Source organism: Schistocerca serialis, chromosome 1 (assembly GCF_023864345.2).
Source record: "Schistocerca serialis cubense isolate TAMUIC-IGC-003099 chromosome 1, iqSchSeri2.2, whole genome shotgun sequence".
Classification (NCBI taxonomy): Eukaryota; Metazoa; Arthropoda; class Insecta; order Orthoptera; family Acrididae; genus Schistocerca; species Schistocerca serialis.
Genome location: NC_064638.1, coordinates 452,947,238 through 452,966,874, shown reverse-complemented (window position 1 = coordinate 452,966,874; position 19,637 = coordinate 452,947,238). Strand labels below are relative to the sequence as shown.

Here is a 19,637-nt window from a genome sequence, read left to right as displayed (position 1 = left end):
TGTACCAGAATTAATTTTTTTTTAAATTCCCATTCTCGTTTCTGACCAAGATTTTCCGCTGGTTTCCCCTGGTTGTAAGGTAAATGTCAGAATTAGAAACCTTCTGTCAAATACACCGAATTGGGACTCTCGCTGCACCAGCTCGCCTGCTGTTTGGCCGTATAGTCAATGCCCGTAGCGGGCCATTACTGAAAATGCGCCTTCTACCTGAAGAATGAGACAGAGCTTTAGATACACATCGAGAAGGTTTAAATTGATGCCTCCATCGACGATATTAGAACAAGTATAGAAGGAGTTGTTTTGCGTCGAGTTTTTCTTATTGCCGACAGTGCCCTGATAAACTATGCAGGTGGCTAGAAAAGCCGCCTCACGGGCACGTTCGGAACCAGCTTTCAACACCATCGCTATTTTTCCGACAGTATAGCGTCTCGACGCGTCGGGCACTTTCTCCGAACTTCCGCCGCAAAGACGCAACGCTGCGCGCAGTAATCGTGTCGCTTTTTTCCGCAGGCCAATCGCTTTGTGCTAGCCGGAGGGAACGGCGCGCAGCCTCCAACGTATAATCAAGCCCCGCGATCGAGCAGTTTTCAGCCGACGCAGAAGCGTGTACTCCGCAGCGGGACATTTCTTCTGGGAATCTTTCCCTCGCGCGGGCACGTCTCCACAGTTTCACTCTCGACTAATTGTGTGAGAATGCAGGCAAATGGCGAACTCGCTAGCTTATGTCCGCGTAACAGCCAGGAAGCGGTCGCATGCGCTCACACGGGACGGATGGCGCTCTTTCGTTGCGCCGCGGCGTTTGTTGTCGGCTGGGAAGCCTAGGTCAGGCTCGCGCGGTTCGCCATTGTGGCAGCAGAAGCGCGGGCTTGCGCCACGCCCTGGGAGCGTTTCGGGCGCAGGGAAGGGAGACGGAGTTCGCGCAAGAGCGGCGGCCGGCGGCCGGGATTCCAGCGGCTGCGTCGCCGTCGCAGCCCACTTGTGGCGAGCCCCCAGTGAAGGGTAGTCGCGGTCAGCGGAGCGTCGCGTCGCAGTGAGCGGAAGGACGGCCATGCGCTGACGAGGGCCGGGCTACTCGAGCCAGCGATGGTGAGCCGAAAGTACGCGCTCGCCGCCAGCAGCGACGCGCCAGTGGCCGCCGAACGCGTCTCCAAGTTGCCGCTACCGGAGGCCGCGTCGTCGAACGCCGAAGACGAGCAGCCGCGACAGCGCTTCCAGTATCTCGGGCCGGACGTCGGCCTCGGTGCCTCTGAGAAGACAGCTCACGCGGTGAGTTTCGCGGGTGGCTGGTTGTCGGAATCTGCGACAATAAATGCTGCGGATCCCTCGCGCGCGCGCGCGCGTCTGTGTGTGTGTGTGTGTGTGTGTGTGTGTGTGTCCGCCTCACAGGGATACCCTGCTTACAAGGGAACCTCCCCATCGCACCCCCCTCAGATTTAGTTATAAGTTGGCGCAGTGGATAGGCCTTGAAAAACTGAACAAAGGTCAATCGAGAAAACAGGAAGAAGTTGTGTGGAACTATGAAAAAAATAAGCAAAATATACACACTGAGTAGTCCATGTGCAAGATAGGCAACATCAAGGAGAGTGTGAGCTCAGGAGCGCCGTGGCCCCGTGGTTAGCGTCAGCTGCTACGGAACGAGAAGTCCTTGGTTCAAGTATTCCCTCGAGTGAAAAGTTTAATTGTTTATGTTTTCATCACTTTTTTTTGGAATGATTATCACATCCACAAGAAAACCGAAATCGGACAAGGTAGAAGAATCTTTTCACCCATTCGCCAAGTGTACAAGTTAGGTGGGTCGACAACATATTGCTTTCACGTGACGCACATGTCGTCACCAGTGTCGTATAGAATATATCAGACGTGTTTTGCTGTGAAGGAATCGGTTGACCTATGACCTTGCGATCAAATGTTTTCGGTTCCCATTGGAGAGGCACGTCCTTTCGTCTACTAATCGCACGGTTTTGCGGTGCGGTCGCAAAATACAGACACTAAGCTTATTACAGTGAACAGAGACGTCAATGAACCAACGGACTGATCATAACTTTGCGAAAATAAAGAAAGTAAAAATTTCACTCGAGGGAAGACTTGAACCAAGGACCTCTCGTTCCGCAGCTGCTCACGCTAGCCACGGGATCACGGCGCTCCTAACCTCACCCTATCCTTGATGTTGCCTATGTTGCGCATAGACTACTCAGTTTGTATAATTTGCTTATTTTTTCATAGTTCCACACAACTTCTTCCTGTTCTCTCGATTGATCTGTGTTCAGTTTTTCAAGGCCTATCCACTGTGCCAACTTATAACTAAATCTGAGGGGGGTGCGATGGGCAGGTTCCCTTGTTAGAATAGTGATGTATCCCACACGGTAGCGTGCTACGACCATCACTGTCAACAATCGTTCTTCCCGCGCACTATTCGCGACTGGAACAGGATAGGGGGCTCTTTGAATATACGCGGTGTCTCAGGAGAAACGGTCAACATTCAGTGATTCTCTTGAGGTATTAGGCGAAACAGACTATTACGGTACCCATCGTTGCCGGGGTCGTTCTCCATTTCTTTTTCCTTGGCACTTATAATTTCTAGCCTTCAAGGGGATCCTGCCACTTTCCATTGTTTCTAGGCGTTCGTTTCATTTTCTGCTATAATCTAGCTATAATATAATTTAGACTAAAAGTTTTAGTTGTTCCTTGATATCGTTATCCCTTGGTATGTCTCCTACTACGCAAATACATCGTCTCAGAGGAATTTCATTTATTCCACAAGCTGCGACGTCGTCGCGAAAAAACACAGTGATCCGTATATGTATATGTAATAAGTTTCCTTTGATTTACGTCTATGATCACAATCTTTTTTGTTTAACAGATTACCGGTTTCGGTCTTTAATGATCATCATCAGATCTGTTTCATAAAAACAAAGTCGTAATGTACTGCAACCATAGCGGCATCGTCAAATGTTAACTGCGGAATCAGCACCAGCATCGTCAAATACACTAGTCATGTTGTCAGTAAACACGTGCGTGTGATTTGATTTATATGTATTTAACGATGCTGGTGCTGATTCAGCATTTAACATTTGACGATGCCACTATGGCTGGAGTACATTAGGACTTTGTTTTTGTGAAACAGATCTGATGATGGTCATTAAAGACCGAAACCGGTAATCTGTTAAACAAAAAATATTGTGACTATAGACGTAAATTAAAGGAAACTTATTACATATTCATTTATTCCGCCTGAATGCGGCTTTCTTGCTTTTTGTTAATCATCCAGGTCTCGCTTCCACAGAGCAGTGTTGGGACTGTAACTGTTTTGTAGAATTTATCTTTCCTGGTTTTGTTTTTAAGGTTTCTGTTAACTGTTCCACACATCCGGCTGAATTTACTGAGTTTAATGTCTACATATTTGCTGTAGCCATATATGTCACCTTACATGCTAGGTAGCTGAAGTGGTTTACTTGCTCTAAAATCATCTTATCTACCGCTGTTTTGCTTCTAATATGTTCTTTCCCCCTGAAGGTCCTTGTCTTCGTTTCCTCTGTTCAGATCCCTAGTCAAATTTCGCACTTATTCGTGCAGGTCCTCTTCTCAATCTCCTAGGATCACTGGATCGTCAGCATAAAGTAAGTTTTTAAAAAGAGTTCTCCTGTCTAGGTGTGTAACTTTTGAAATTCTAGTAAACATGGGCTCATTCATACCTTGAGACCTATGAACACTGTTACGAAGGTGAGCCAAACGAAAACCTTAAATATTTTTTTAAATATTATTTATTGTGCAGAAGTGGTACAAAGCTGTATCACTTTTCAACATAATCTCCCCCACGCTCAATGCAAGTCCTCCAGCGCTTACAAAGTGCCTAAACTCCTTTAGAAAAAAATTCTTTTGGTAGTCCGCGCAACCACTCATGCACCACGTGGCTTACCTCTTCATCAGAACGGAACGTTTTTCCTCTCATTTCGTCTTTGAGTGGCCCAAACATCTGGAAATCACTTGGGGCAAGGTCTGGTGAGTATGGTGGATGAGGAAGATACTCAAAATGCAGGTCTGTGATTGTTGCAACTGTTGTACAGACAGTGTGGGGCCTTGCATTGACACGTTGCAAAAAGACACCTGCTGAGAGCAATCCACGTCGCTTTGATTTGATTGCAGGCCGCAGATGATTTTTTAGGATATGTATGTATGATGCACTGGTGACAGTGGTCCCTCTAGGCATGTAATGCTCCAAAATGACGCCTTTTTCGTCCCAAAAGAGAGTCAGCATAACCTTTCCTGCTGATAGATCTGTTCGAAACTTCTTTAGTTTGGGTGATGAGGAATGGCGTCATTCCTTGCTCACTCTCTTCGTTTCCGGTTGGTGGAAGTGAATCCAGATTTCGTCCCCAGTAACGATTCTTGCAAGGAAGCCACCTTCTCGTTCAAAGCGCCGAAGAAGTTCTTCACAAGCATCAACACGTCGTTGTCTCATTTCAGGAGTCAGCTGCCGTGGCACCCATCTTGCAGACACTTTGTGAAACTGGAGCACATCATGCACAATATGGTGTGCTGACCCATGACTAATCTGTAAACATGCTGCAATGTCAATCAGTGTCACTCGGCGGTTTTCCTTCACTATGGCTTCCACTGCTGCAATGTCCTGTGGAGTCGCAACTCGTTGTGCTTGACCTGGACGAGGAGCATCTTCCACTGAAGTCACACCATTTGCGAACTTCCTACGCCATTCGTAGACTTGCTGCTGTGACAAACATACATCACCGTACTGAACCTTCATTTATCGATGAATTTCAATAGGTTTCACACCTTCACCACGCAAAAACCGAATAACAGAACGCTATTCTTCTCTGGTGCAAGTCGCAATTGGGGCGGCCATCTTTATACTGATACTGCGACGGTATGTGTGCATCTGCACTATGCTGCCACCTACAGACCATTCTGCACGCTGTTTGTAGCACGCTTACCAATTTACAGGATAATGGCGCGAAATTTCGATTTGTTATTACAAATTTAAAGTTTTCATTTGACTCACCCTCGTATGTTTGATACTGTGAAACATGTCTCTTCTACTGAACAAGTGCTCGAAGCTCTTAAGGTATGCATTTTAGAGTCCGTTTTTACTTGACAATTATTTCATGTTTTGGTCCATACTACCTCCTCCCAAAATATGTAGATCAAAGAGTTTGCAGTGGAAGAGATTTGTTTCACATTGTCGAATATCAACGCATGCTCATAGCTCTGCTAAAGTATACATTTTAGAGCCCATGTTTGCTAGACTTCCTGGCGTCGAAGGATTGTTCCTGTCATGATCCTGAACATTGACCGGATCTCCTGGAACGTCCTGTAGATGTAGATGTATTCGGATATGCAGTCAAATCTCTGAGAAAATATCAACCCCGAGAAAATATGCAGCTCACGAAGTGAAATGAAAGGCAGACATGGCGGATTACCCTTTGGCTACATTATTAATCAGTCGCGACTTGAGTCAGAGCCAAGATATGGCCGTCAAGGGGAGAAGAGTGGTAACCTAAAATTTCTTATCGACCTATTATGCGCCTTTGTCTTGCGTTAAATTCCAAACCTCCCGCAGGAACGCAGAGTAATGTCACGTGACGATGTTGATGATGATTCGTCAGTCGAATGGAAACGCTAAGCACCTTTGGTGTTTTTCGAGGGGTGCAGGCTATTTAACGGCATCGTGTTTCACTCTCTTCCTTCTCCCATTGTTATTGTGAATAAGACAAACATAACGCAAACACAGCACATGCACTCATGCCTGTTAAAGCACCTGATACGCTATCCTCCTAAGTAGGGTCAACAAGAAATGTTTGCCCATTCCGTAGGTTGAGGTAATTTTCAAAGTATGCTTGTGACATGAATGTGAGATACTACATAATTTTCCCTTGTATACGAAAATAGTTTCATATATCTTAATATACGTACATAAAATTTACATGTCTATGGTTGATGTATATAGAGTACGAGGTACTCTCTGTCCGTAAATAGACTAACTGAACAATAATAGAAATACTGGCGTAAAATGCTTCTGAAATGAATATAAGATCCAAAAAATTATAGGTTCACGATAGACAAGTGCTTTAGACAGAAATCAGTCTTCGATAAGGGTCAGTCACTCTGTCTCTGAAATTGATAATCTTACTAATATATGATGGAAAAATAGCCATCTGCCCAGCCTCAAGAATGGTGGCAATGACGAAAGTCAATTTAACGTCGATCTGCTATAATAGTGGAGTTTGATATGCAAGTCCTATACCAAATTCTGTCTTTCTTTTAGTGTTTGTTATTCATTAATTCGTCCCAATGCCTTTCACCATCTGTGAAAGACCTATATAATTCATAAATCAAATTTCGTTTTCCAGAACATGACAACTGCATCTTACGACAGTGGCCATTAGATCTAATACTATTATTAATCTCACACTTAGTTACTTCTTAACGTTGGTACACGTTCTTCAACTTTAAATCGATATCGCCTTTTGAAGCTATGTCCCTTCATCCAATAAGTAAGATCTTTTTCTGTGGTGAAGGGACCATCTGCCTCTTAACTGGTTGTCAAAAATGAGTCTTCCAAACAGAATTTTGTATGTCATAGCTGGGGAAATAGTTGAAACAATCACCATCATAACTTTATCTTATCATCTATATGCTCGGAAATTAATTGGGGAGAATTTATCAAAAGTATTATTATTACAAATATCAGTTGGAGTCTACCGAAAACAATGCACCTTCCTGAACAAAAGCATTGTCCTTTGTAAGTCCCCAGAGGAGAACAAAATAAATGCCACTTTTGCGAAACGCTTGATTGGAGATTGCATTAAAAAGGAATCCTTTTTCTGAAAGGTGAGCTCTTGTTCTTCTCGTATTCACTACACACAAGGTTACATGTAACTTAAATCGAAATGGAAATCTTAGAAAATAAAGATTTGAGATCACATTGTTACCTTTGTTCCATAGTGTCCATTAAAGACCACGTTGGCGTTTGAGTTGTTCAGAAACTATGTTTCTGGGGTATAAGGATTATCTGATGTTACTGTGTCCTTGATTTAATTGATTTCGCGAACTGCTTCAAGCCGAGAGAGAGAAACGCAGGTATTATTTCGTTCTGAAGGAAAGACAAACGCTAAGGGCTAATCAATTATCTTCTCTTTAAAATTGTATACTTTTCACTAATTTCGCTCAGTAATAATGCTATTTTAGGCCTGTCTGTTTTAAGGCCTAATTGACGTTTTCCATTTCCAAATGTTTTCCTATTTTTACTGACTTAAGACGGTTTTCTCTTTTACGTTTAAAATTTCAGTTCGTTAAATGTATTTAATATTGCTATTGGTGGGCCCGCATCTCGTGGTCGTGCGGTAGCGTTCTCGCTTCCCACGCCCGGGTTCCCGGGTTCGATTCCCGGCGGGGTCAGGGATTTTCTCTGCCTCGTGATGGCTGGGTGTTGTGTGCTGTCCTTAGGTTAGTTAGGTTTAAGTAGTTCTAAGTTCTAGGGGACTGATGACCATAGATGTTAAGTCCCATAGTGCTCAGAGCCATTTTGAACCATTGCTATTGGTGGGGTTATAACAGGAACAAGAGACATTCCACAATAATTCTGAAGTTTAGTTGATTTCTCCAAACGATACTCATAGTCGGTAAGCCCCATTTCTAAAGAGGACGTTGTCAGATGAACCTAGTGTCCAGGCATGTCTTTTTTTCCGGGAGGCATTAGAGAATTGTTTATGTATTTGCTGCAAGATATATCCCCTAATGATGCATGATTTTTTCGCTAAAACTGTCTAAACAGTTTTTAAAAATTTGTTATCGAATATGAATCTCGCATCACTTTCTGAAAGCAATATTTCATACCTCACAGTAAATACATAATATACTGCAATATTGTTTAGGGCAGCGCATTATACATTGTTGCTCCATCGACTTTTTTAATCCAGATTGATCCTGTTTTACATTGCTGTTCAAATTTAGATTTAAGTATGGAAGTTTAGTCGAATTCAGAGAAAGACAAACAGGAGGAAAATGTGGAAGTGGTATTCGCATGTCGTACTAGCTGACAGAATTGCTATCACCGATGGGTAATATCATTACATCATGACTATTGCTGCCACGTGATACTGTTTCTTAATAACAATAAGACACATACAACGCTGCCTGCAGATTTTTAGCGAAATTTATGCATATGTTTTCAGTCCAGACCACAAATAATCGTAGTTCACAACATTTCAGGTGATAAGTCCTCTGGGAGGGATACTAGCAAAGCTTTAACACTGGCAGACAACAGTCACGGTGCCAGATTATCTTCACCGTTATTTTTGCAGTAATAGAGATTCCACCGTCAGTTTGGTAGATTGAACTCAAACCTATCACAATGTACCAAACTAAGGTGGGAGTGTATTTCTGACTGTGATCTTCTGTGATTGTGTCTCTTAATTAACCAATGACAAGTTATCACATTGAGGTGGTAATATGTCCATGGCGGCAGTTTTCTTGGACTGTACGGTGTGATAATGCTATCACGACCCACCTGAATGCGGTAGTTGTCCGTTCATGGAATCAGTCTTTTTAAACTATCGACCATACAGTAAAAACAGCAACACAGTACCTTGTCATTAACTACAGTCAGTTGCAGAGTTTTGAATGTTACAGTCTAAAGAAAATAAAAGGAAAAAGTCTGCAGCTTGATTAGCGATCGATATGCACATAACGTTCGAGAAGTACTGAACTCCATAAATAACAAAGCAATAGCTGTTTCCGAACTTTTCATGCACTCTGGACATGAAACCTGAATATAGATTAATTTTCAAGTTTTTAGTGCTAATAAAACTCTACGCTGTTAATTCTCGACTCTGTAGCTGAAATCACTAACACGTGCTAGTATAGTAACGCCTACGCATTAGGAAAACATTTTAAATCTCGATAGTAAAATAAATTATCATTACCAATATTTTCCTGCAATGAAAAGAGGAGTGGTCACCTACGGTTTATTATTGCCAGGCTGTACGCAAGAGCGCGGCTTAAATCCTATTCTCTCTGTATGTCACGTGAGGAGAGCGCATTTTGTTGTGGCAGGGTATTAGAATTTTACTTTTTCACGTTGGCTACAGGGTGCTGTTATCAGGATGTCCATTGTATCCACGACTAGATACCACGTCACAGAAGGAGATCTTTCCTGATTTGCTAATGTGTAACGATAAAAATCAACCATAAATTATAATCAAAAAGAACTTCAGCTACCCTTCTCTCCACTCCCGCCCAGCCGTGCGACCAATTTTATTTAGGCTGTTTTAACGAATTACAGAGGCAACAGAGAAGGCAGTATATCTGAGTTCAAGTCGCATTGCTTCAGTACCCTGAAGAACGCTTTTTGAAGTAATGGACGAAATTTTGGTTAAATCATTCTACATATGTTGCGGTGCAGAACCCAAAAGAATTTCAAAGGTTTTTGGATGAGATGGAGAGCTTACTTAAAATACTTAGATAACGCAGGCTGACGTTATACATGGTGTCCCAGGAGGGACTGTCAATTTTCATAGAATGACAGAAACGACTATTTGAAGTAAAAAAGACTTCGTATGTACATATACCCTATTCCGAATGGTTTCCAACACAAATCACATTTAATGTACATTTGTTTTTGAGCTAGGGGCGCACACTATGTGTCTTACCCACCCAACCTCTTTGACGTTTTATTGTAACCCAACCTAGTTCGTTACTTTCAAGTTCTTTGTTCGGGAAGTGTTTCTGCCGTTAAACTAGCCCGTTGAACAAGCAATTGTCCGTGGTGTGTTGTGAGTGAAGCAGTGCGAGGGGTCGAGGATGTATTAGAAGAAGCATCAGTTAAATGTGTTCGTACACGCGCAAGCTAAAATGCCAGGCACTAATGAAAAACACGTATGCAGATATTGTGGGCGCTTTACGACACGTCCGGCTCCTGATCGTAAGGTGTTCACCAGAGTTCTCAGCACACAGTGTGAAACAGGTATTCTTCCAAGTTCCCATTTTTCTTCTGAACGTGCAGTTCAACAGCCTGTGCAGGAACAGCAACACACTGTCGAAACGGAGCAGCTTGTCCTACTAGCAGCACACGGCGACTTTCTGCACGTATCAGTGTCCCACGAATACGTGTATGACGAACTTTACATGCGAAGCGGAAAACTTGTACGCATCTCACATACAGCTTGTCTACAATCTTCACATTGACGAAAGTGCCACAGGAATTGAATGTTTAGTAACTGTTGTCCATGTGCACATGTCTAAACGTTATGCTGTAGTTAATAGTACAAAAATAAATAACAATGTCCATTAAATGTATATTTACTGATGATCTATCTATTTCTTCAGACTCAATGGAAACATACACTAGACAATTAGAATTGCTGGATGAACAAGCTGAAAAAGCTGGCTTACAAATATCCTTTGAGGAAAGAATTTCATGTCAAACGTTAAGGGAACCCCAAACATAACGAAAACTAAATATGGAGATACTGAGAGAAGTAACACGTTCATGTATCTGGCAGAAGTAACTGAATAAAACATATCGGAGAAAGAAGCCATTAAAAGAAGAATTAATAAGATGAAAACAGCATACTATCTCACTGAGGACATATATACAAATGGTTCAAATGGCTCTGAGCACTATGGGACTCAACTGCTGAGGTCATTAGTCCCCTAGAACTTAAAACTAGTTAAACCTAACTAACCTAAGGACATCACAAACATCCATGCCCGAGGCAGGATTCGAACCTGCGACCGTAGCGGTCTTGCGGTTCCAGACTGCAGCGCCTTTAACCGCACGGCCACTTCGGCCGGCCGACATATATACAAGAAAACAATTTCCATCAACGCTATACTTACACACTACACTACTGTACTTCGCCCAGAAGCACTTTATGCTGCAGAATGTGTAACTATGATCAAAAAGACGATGACGGATGCACTGTAAACCACAGAAATAAAAATGCTAAGGAAAATTTTGGGAACAAAATGTATTCAAATGTGTGTGACTTCCTAAGGCATCAAACTGCTGAGATCATCGGTCCCTATAATTACACACTACTTAAACCGCCGCGCGGTTTTTGGGAACAGTTAAAGAGCAAATTCAATAAGAAGACGTTATAATACTGAACTTTATACACATATTGTAAAAATTACATGACTACGAAAAGCAAATAACCTTTTACGGCCACATCCAAAGGATGAAACCCAAGAGACTGGCAAAAAAGACGTTCACTTATCTCGGTAAATCAGAAATGGATAACGCTTGGTGCAAATAAGTTGAAAGGGATTTGGACGACCTCCAAATTACTCCATAAGATATGGAGCAAACACTGTTACTCAGAAAGAAATTGCCGGACTCTACAGGTCTCCATGAAAAATCAAGACGAAGACTGGAGCCACTTGTACAGGAAAAAGAAGAGAGGACCATCGAGAAAATGATGAGAGGAAAGTGGAAAAAAAGAAAGTAGAAGCAGTTGAAATAACCGTAATCCACAGCTCCTCTTATGTGAAAAAATAAGAAGTACATAAATTTGTTCTATGTCGGAAACCATTCAGAACAGGGCATATGTCTGTATAAAGTTTTTTTCTTCAAATGATCGTTCCTACCATATATCTGAATACTGAACATTCCTCTTGGGCCATCCTGTAGATACCACTTCAAAATGGCCAGTTGACCGAATTTAGTTGTGGAGTAAACAGAATAATTAACTACGACATCGTACAGCCAAAACGTCACTGCTCCACACTGTGGCTTGAATGAAACAGTCATAGGAACGTAAAGGATACGTTGTACTGTAGTTTCCTGGCCACTCGTCTGTAAGTCAAAGCCAGTTTCCGGTATCTGGGGGAAGAAGGCTTTGGTCCAGCGTGGAGGTGATGAGCCGAATTCACTGTCAATTGTGTACATGATTTGTGATCTGGGCCTGCAATGCTGGTTTCAAGCGTAAGTAGTTTTCCGTGTAGAGTGCTCTAATGCCAGCAGCAAATGTCCAATGGAGTTTCCTGCATTCTGTTCCTGTGTCTGATTGGCCGAAAAGGCTATTATATTAAAAATAATTTTGTGTGGTTCCTTGAAGGTCGCGATATCGGAGGAAAGCGGCCTGCACTGCTCGTGGGCCGTAGGAGACAAGTCTGGGACGGAATCGCGGAGTTGCTACCTAGCTGGAGCAGGAGTCACAGTGGCGCAGTGGTAGGGCACTGGACTTGTGCAAGGAGCATCCAAATGAAAACGAGACAGATGGAAAATAGTAATTGAACTATTAATTATTTAAAAAGTAGTCGCCATGAAAATACAGTTGTCCCACTGAGAGACGTGACGCTCAGTGTCCTGTGAATAATGTTGGCAGTTGCCTACGGAACCATGATTGTACCCAGGCGTATACCTCATCGTCCTAAACAAATCCACTACCACGAACGTCTTTCATCAGGGCACCAAAAGTATGGATATGTAGGCCTGCCCCTATAATGCCGAGGATGTTTCGAGTACCTTACGAAGTTTCCTTGGGAAGCACTTGCATGTCATATAGTTCTGTTGTCTCCCCATACGATTTTCATGTTTTTGGAGCCCTGAAGAAAGACATTCGTGGCCGTCGATTTGCTTCGAACGAAGAAATGCACGCCTAGGTATAATCATGATTCCGTAGGCAGCCACACATATTTTTCCATGAAGGCATTGAAAGTATTGTCTCACAGTGAGATAAATGCATTATCAGTTGAGGCAACTGCTTTTGAAACTATAAACAGTTTAGTTGCTTCTTTCCTTCTGTCTCGTTTTTACCTGACTGCTCCTTATATTTGGGAGGACGGTCTTCAAAATTCCGCTCGGCTGTCCAGATTTAGCTTTTCCTTGATATCCTCAATTGGCGTGAGGCAAATACCAGGACTGTTTCTTCGAGAAGGTCATTGCCAATTGTTTCCCGGCTCTTCTCTAATCCGATCTTCGGCTTCAGTTATTGTAACACATCAGTTCCTGATTAACTTTTCGACTTTACACTCGTGTAAAATTTTATAAATGACCTTTTGACTGTAAAATTCTTTATTTGTAAAATCCACTATTATAATTTCACCCGCGTGGCCATTATAAAGAGGAAACAACTATGCTTTAGCATATGTAGAAATTTAAAAAAATCATCTGATATATACAGGGTGAAGCGAAATTCGTGCACTCGGGCTTCGCAGCGCGACTCCTCACATACCAGCGAATACATCCGGCAGAAAAAGGGCGTTAAAGAGAGGCCATCTGGCAACACTGTAACCATATGAATGGTAACTACCACTGTCAGCAAGTATTACGCATGCTGTACAGGTGGTGCAGTGGATAGAGTTTTGGATCAACATGCAGGAGGTCGAGGATTCGATCCTGGGTTGGGGCGATTTTTTTTTATTTGCTAATTTCGTTCTGACGATACATAGTGTAATATACACCGTTTCTTAGGTTACATGTATCCTAAATTTACAACAGTTTGCAACGCTGAACATAACAAATTCGTGGTTAGACAAATAAGAAATAGACAGTTGAAGCAAATGACCTGTCTTAGGACAGAATAACTACAAAAATTGCATCAATTTCGAGATGCTAAAGATGATAGCACAGTACAATAATACAACATCTACTTGTCATTCATACTACACGTAATACGAACGCTCAGATGTCGCACATTAGCAACCAGTGAGAATAATAATGTCTTCCAGAGACGAATGGAGGGGAAAGTTTTAGTGATACTTGAGTAAATAGTTATCTATAACGAAGTACTGTCTGAATGAAGCTGTGAAAATACCAATTTGTAGGGGCACGAAATGGAACAATCTCATGTCTCTGTCGTAGATAATGCAGGTGTCAGACTGCGGTTCATTGGTAGACATCTTGGAAAATACAGTCAAAACCTACAAAGGAGACTGCATGCAGAACACGCGTGCGATCCCTCCTAGAATATTACTGAAGTGTGGGGGACCCATACCAAATGGGACTAACAGGGGATGTTGAAAGGGTACAAAGAAGGATAGCAGCATGGTCACAGATTTGTTCGGCGCATCGGAAAGTGTTAGGAAGGCGCTGAAAGAACTAAACTGGCAGACATTTCACGATGGACGCAAACTATCCCGTGAGAACCTATTTAAAAAGCAAATGATGAATCTAGGGATATATAACAACTCCCCACGTATCGTTCCCATAGGGAGACAAGATTAGACTAAGTACAGCACGCACAGAGGCATTTAAGCATTCATTCTTCCCGCACTCCATACGTGGATGGAATGAGAGAAAGCACTATGTTATACCGCGTTGGTATAACAGTTGTAAAGTGTCGTAGCTGTGTTGGGAAAGTACCAGAGCTCCGAATGCTAATAGAGAGCACTGATGATCAAATCGCTATAGGAACTGAAAGCTGGCTAGAGCCGGAGATAAGTTCAGCTGAAATTTTTGCGAAGGATCTAACGGTCTTCAGAAAGGCTGGGCTAAATACAGTTGGCGGTGTCGTGTTTGTTGCTGTAATAAGTAGTTTATCTTGTAGCAAAATTGATGTAAGTAGTTCCTATGAGTTAGTATGAGTAAAGGTCATTCTGAGCAACTGAAATGAAATAATTATTGGATCCTTTACTGAAAGGTTCAAAGAAAAATTTGACTCTAATTTCAAACACATACGACTCATAAAATTATAGTTGGTGATGACTTCAATTTACATCTACATCTACATCCATACTCCGCAAGTCACCTGACGGTATGTGGCGGAGCGTACGTTGAGTACCTCTATCGGTTCTCCCTTCTGTTCCAGTCTCCTATTGTTCGTGGAAAGAAAGATTGTCGGTATGCCTCTGTGTGGGCTCTAATCTCTCTGATTTTATCCTCATGGTCTCTTCGCGAGATATACGTAGGAGGCAGCAATATACTGCTTGACTCCTCGGTGAAGGTATGTTCTAGAAACTTCAACAAAAGCCCGTACCGAGCTACTGAGCGTCTCTCCTGCAGAGTCTTCCACTGGAGTTTATCATCTCCGTAACGCTTTCGCGATTACTAAATGATCCTGTAACGAAGCGGGCTGCTCTCCGTTGGATCTTCTCTATCTCTTCTATCAACCCTATCTGGTACGGATCCCACACTGCTGAGCAATATTCAAGCAGTGGGCGAACAAGTGTACTGTAACTTACTTCCGTTGTTTTCGGATTGCATTTCCTTAGGATCCTTTCAATGAATCTCAGTCCGACATCTGTTTTACCGACGATCAACTTTATATGATCATTCCATTTTAAATCACTCCTAATGCCTGCTCCCAGATAATTTACGGAATTAACTGCTTCCAGTTGCTGACCTGCTATATTGTAGCTAAATGATAAGGGATCGCAGCACATTACACTTGTCTACATTGAGATTCAATTGCCATTCCCTGCACCATGCGTAAATTCGCTGCAAATCCTCCTGCATTTCAGTACAATTTTCCATTGTTACAGCCTCTCGATATACCAATGCATCATCCGCAAATAGCCTCAGTGAACTTCCGATGTCATCCACAAGGCCATTTATGTACATCGTGAATAGCAACGGTCCTACGACACTCCCCTGCGGCACACCTGAAATCACTCTTACTTCAGAAGACTTCTCTCCACTGAGAAAGACATGTTGCGTTCTGTTATCTAGAACTCTTCAGTCCAATCACACAACTGGTCTGATAGTCCATATGATCTTACTTTGTTCATGAAACGACTGTGGGGAACTATATCGAACGCCTTGCGGAAGTCAAGAAACACGGCATCTACCTGGGAACCCGTGTCTATGGCCCTCTGAGTCTCGTGGACGAATAGCGCGAGCTGGGTTTCACACGATCGTCTTTTTCGAAACCCATGCTGATTCCTACAGAGTAGATTTCTAGTCTCCAGAAAAGTCATTATACTCGAACATAATACGTGTTCCAAAATTCTTCAACTGATCGACGCCAGAGATATAGGTCTATAGTTCTGCACATCTGTTCGACGTCCCTTCTTGAAAACTGGGATGACCTGTGCCCTTTTCCAATCCTTTGGAACGCTACGTTCTTCTAGAGACCTACGGTACACCGCTGCAAGAATGGGGGCAAGTTCCTTCGCGTACTCTGTGTAAAATCGTACTGGTATCCCATCAAGTCCAGCGGCCTTTCCTCTTTTGAGCGATTTTAATTGTTTCTCTATCCCTCTGTCGTCTATTTAGATCTACCATTTTGTCATCTGTGCGACAATCTAGAGAAGGAACTACAGTGCAGTCTTCCTCTGTGAAACAGCTTTGGAAAAAGACATTTAGTATTTCGGCCTTTACCCTCGATATGTCGGTGAAAATACATGTTTAAATCCGGAGGTTCACATAAACCATAATCCGAAATTGTGCTAAGTGCATTCACTGAAAATTATTTCGAGCAATTAGTTCATCAGCCCACTCGAATAGTAAACGGTTGTGAAAATACACTTGATCTCTTAGTAACAAATAATCCTGAGCTTATAACAAGCACCAAAACTGATACAGAGATTAGTGAACACAGGGTTGTCGTAGCGAGACTAAATACCGTAATTCTCAAATCCCACAAAAATAAAAGAAAAATGTATCTATTCAAAAAAGCAAATAAAAATTCGTTCGATGCCTTCCTGAGAAACAACGAAAAGAAAATAGAAATTCGCTTGACGCCTTCCTGAGAGGCAATCTCCACTCCGTCCAAATTAATACTGTAAGTGTAGACCAGCTTTGATTAACTTGGCTTGAATTCAGAGAAATAGTATCGACAGCAATTGAGAGATTTAAATCAAATAAATTAGCGAAGAACGGAGCTGATCCCACTTGGTACATAAAACAGATCAGAGCACTCTTGCAGAAACAACGAGAAAAGCATGACAAAATTTAAACGAGCGCAAAATCGTCAAGATTGGTGCTATTTTACAGAAGCTCGCAATTTAGCGCGGACTACAATGCGAGATTCTTATAAAAGTTTCCACAATGAGACTTTGTCTCGAATCCTGGCAAAAGAGATTCTGATCGTATGTGAAGTTTACTAGCGGCAAGACGCTATCAGTACCTTCTCTGCGCGATAGCAATGGAAATACTATCTATCGATGACAGTGCTGTTAAAGCAGTTACTAAACACAGCCTTCCGAAATTCCTTCATCAAAGAAGACGAAGTAAATATTTCAGAATTCGACACAAGATCAGCTGCCAATATAAGTAAACTTAGAAGTGTATGTCCTTGGAGTAGTGAAGTAACTTAAATGACCTGATGAAAGCAAGTCTTCCGATCCAGATTGTATACCAATTAGGTTCCTTTCAGACTATGCTAATGCAATAATTCATGCATAACAATCGTACACAACCGATTCTCGATGAAAGATCCGTACCAAAAGACTATAAAGTTACATAGGTCACACAAATGATCCACAAAGGCAATAAGAATAATGCGCTAAGTTACAGGTCCATATCATTAACGTCGATATGCAGTAGGATTTTGGGACGTAATAGTCTGTTCGAACATTATGAAATACACGGAAGAGAACCATCTATTAACACAGAGTCAACACGGATTTACAAAACATCGTTCTTGCGAAGCACAACTAGCTCTTTACTCACAAGAAGTGTTGAGCGCTATCGGCAAGGGATTTCATATTGATTCCGTATTTCTAGATTTCCAGAAAGCTTTTGACACTCTGTCTCAAAAGCGGCTTGAAATCAAATTGCGTTAGCATAGTCTGAAAGGAACCTAATTGGCATACAATCTGGATCAGAAGACTTGCTTTCATCAAATCATTTAAGTTGCTTCGCTACTGTAAGTACATACACTTCTAAGTTACTCATATTGGGAGCTGATCTTGTGTCGAATTCTTTGATGAAGGAATTTCGGAAGGCTGTGTTTAGTAACTGCTTTAACAGCACTGTCATCAAATGTTCAAATGTGTGTGTAATCTTATGGGACTTAACTGCTAAGGTCATCAGTCCCTAAGCTTACACACTACTTAACCTAAATTATCCTAAGGACAAACACAAAACACACACACACCCATGCCCGAGGGAGGACTCGAAACTCCACCGGGATCAGCCGCACAGTCCATGACTGCAGCGCCTAAGACCGCTCGGCTAAACCCGCGCGGCAGCACTGTCATCGATAAATAGTATTGCCATTGCTATCGCGCAGAGAAGGTACTGATAGTGTCTTGCCGCTAGCAAACTTCGCATACGATACACGTCTTTGACATTTTGTATTAGATTCACCAGACCAGTAACAACAAAACAAATGGAAATCGTGCTTTACTTTAACCTCGTGCAGTCTTGCGATGGCTTCATATTAGAGAAGTTGCTAAATTTCAGGCAAAATCTTTTATTAGCCATAACTCCGTAACTAAACATTTGCGCACCTATGTTTGTGTGAACTTTTTCTATAGTTTTACTTGTAGAATAACATAAAATATTTGCATATCTTCCTGAATCACCCTGTGTAAAATTGTCCGTCGTTTCGGCCACAATTGCAAGTGGCCTTCCTCAGGGCCTTGTGTTGAACTCAGCACAAAGCCCTGAGGAAGGCCACTTACAATAGTGGCCGAAACGTCGGGCAGTTTTATATATTGATAAAGCGTTGAACAGCCCTGAATAATTTTATTGACAGTGACGACAGCTGTGGAAGCCTACTCATACATTCACCTGAAGATGTTCAGATAATCCGCCCAAAAGCGACATCGTGTAGGCCGGGCGGAGAAGTGAACCTCTGTCCTCTCGAATACGAGTCCGGATGCCTGACCACTGCGCCACTGCCGTGAAGATGAAACCGAGAAGATGGTGAAGGACGCCCGGGTTGGCTCTCGAAGACAAGTGTGAGTGGAGCGTTGGAAGCTGTCAGAAAGCCACTTTTACTGCGCGTCGCAAGGACGGCAGGACCGCCGTAGGCGCTTTCCTGGAGCAGTGGGTCCAGGGGGCGAGGCGTACAAAGGTGAGCTCCGCGGGTAGCGCTCCACAGGCGCAGGAGCTGGCGTTCCCACCGGATCCCGGAGCCCGGAGGCCGGTGAGGCGGCAACCTTGGCCCGCGGTCGTGGCGCGCCCCTCGTAACACCACTGACCCGACCCCAGCTCCGCACACCGCCAAATGTCACCTGGACAACCGTGCTCTCCTCCTGCCACCGAGCAGCTCGTGCTCGCCCTGGCCTGGCCTGCCCTGGTCCCCGCAATCACAATTACAGTTTGCGTTCCTACTAGTGGCTGTGTCGGCTCCGCTGACGGCCGGGAGCGCTCACTCACTGCAAAAGAAGTCACGGCATCACTCTTAAGAGGCGGTTTTCAACACTGAGCGTGACTAACCTACGAGGTTCAGATGGTTCAGATGGCTCTGAGCACTATGGGACTTATCATCTGAGGTCATCAGTCCCATAGAACTTAGAACTAACCTAAGGACATCACACACATTCATGCCCGTGGCAGCATTCGAACCTGCGACTGTAGCGGTCGCACGGTTCCAGACTGATGCGCCTAGAACCGCTCGGCCACACTGGCCGGCTAACCAACGAGGGTCATCCAGAAATCAAACTTACCCATTTTCTGCGTAGAAGTCCACAAGTATCCTGACACCCATTAGTGCACATTAATATGAGTTGTTCCCACCCTTCACCTTTATAGCAACTCTTCTGGGCACTCTTCCAGTTAAGTTTCT

The 19,637-nt window shown here is 43.1% G+C and overlaps 1 protein-coding gene across 2 annotated transcripts in view; it reads left to right on the top strand.

The window, feature by feature from the left end:
- Positions 1 to 19,637, top strand: part of LOC126473142 (uncharacterized) — a 561,035-nt gene that overhangs the window by 288,243 nt on the left and 253,155 nt on the right. Inside the window, exon 1 of one of the 2 annotated variants that reach the window (XM_050100003.1) lies at positions 926 to 1,266. The exons of the other annotated variant lie outside the window; for it this stretch is intronic. Coding sequence (XP_049955960.1) covers positions 1,084 to 1,266 — 183 coding nt within the window. The 5' untranslated portion in view covers positions 926 to 1,083. Of the gene's footprint in view, positions 1 to 925; positions 1,267 to 19,637 lie in introns of those variants that run through there. 2 annotated transcript variants of the gene reach the window in all.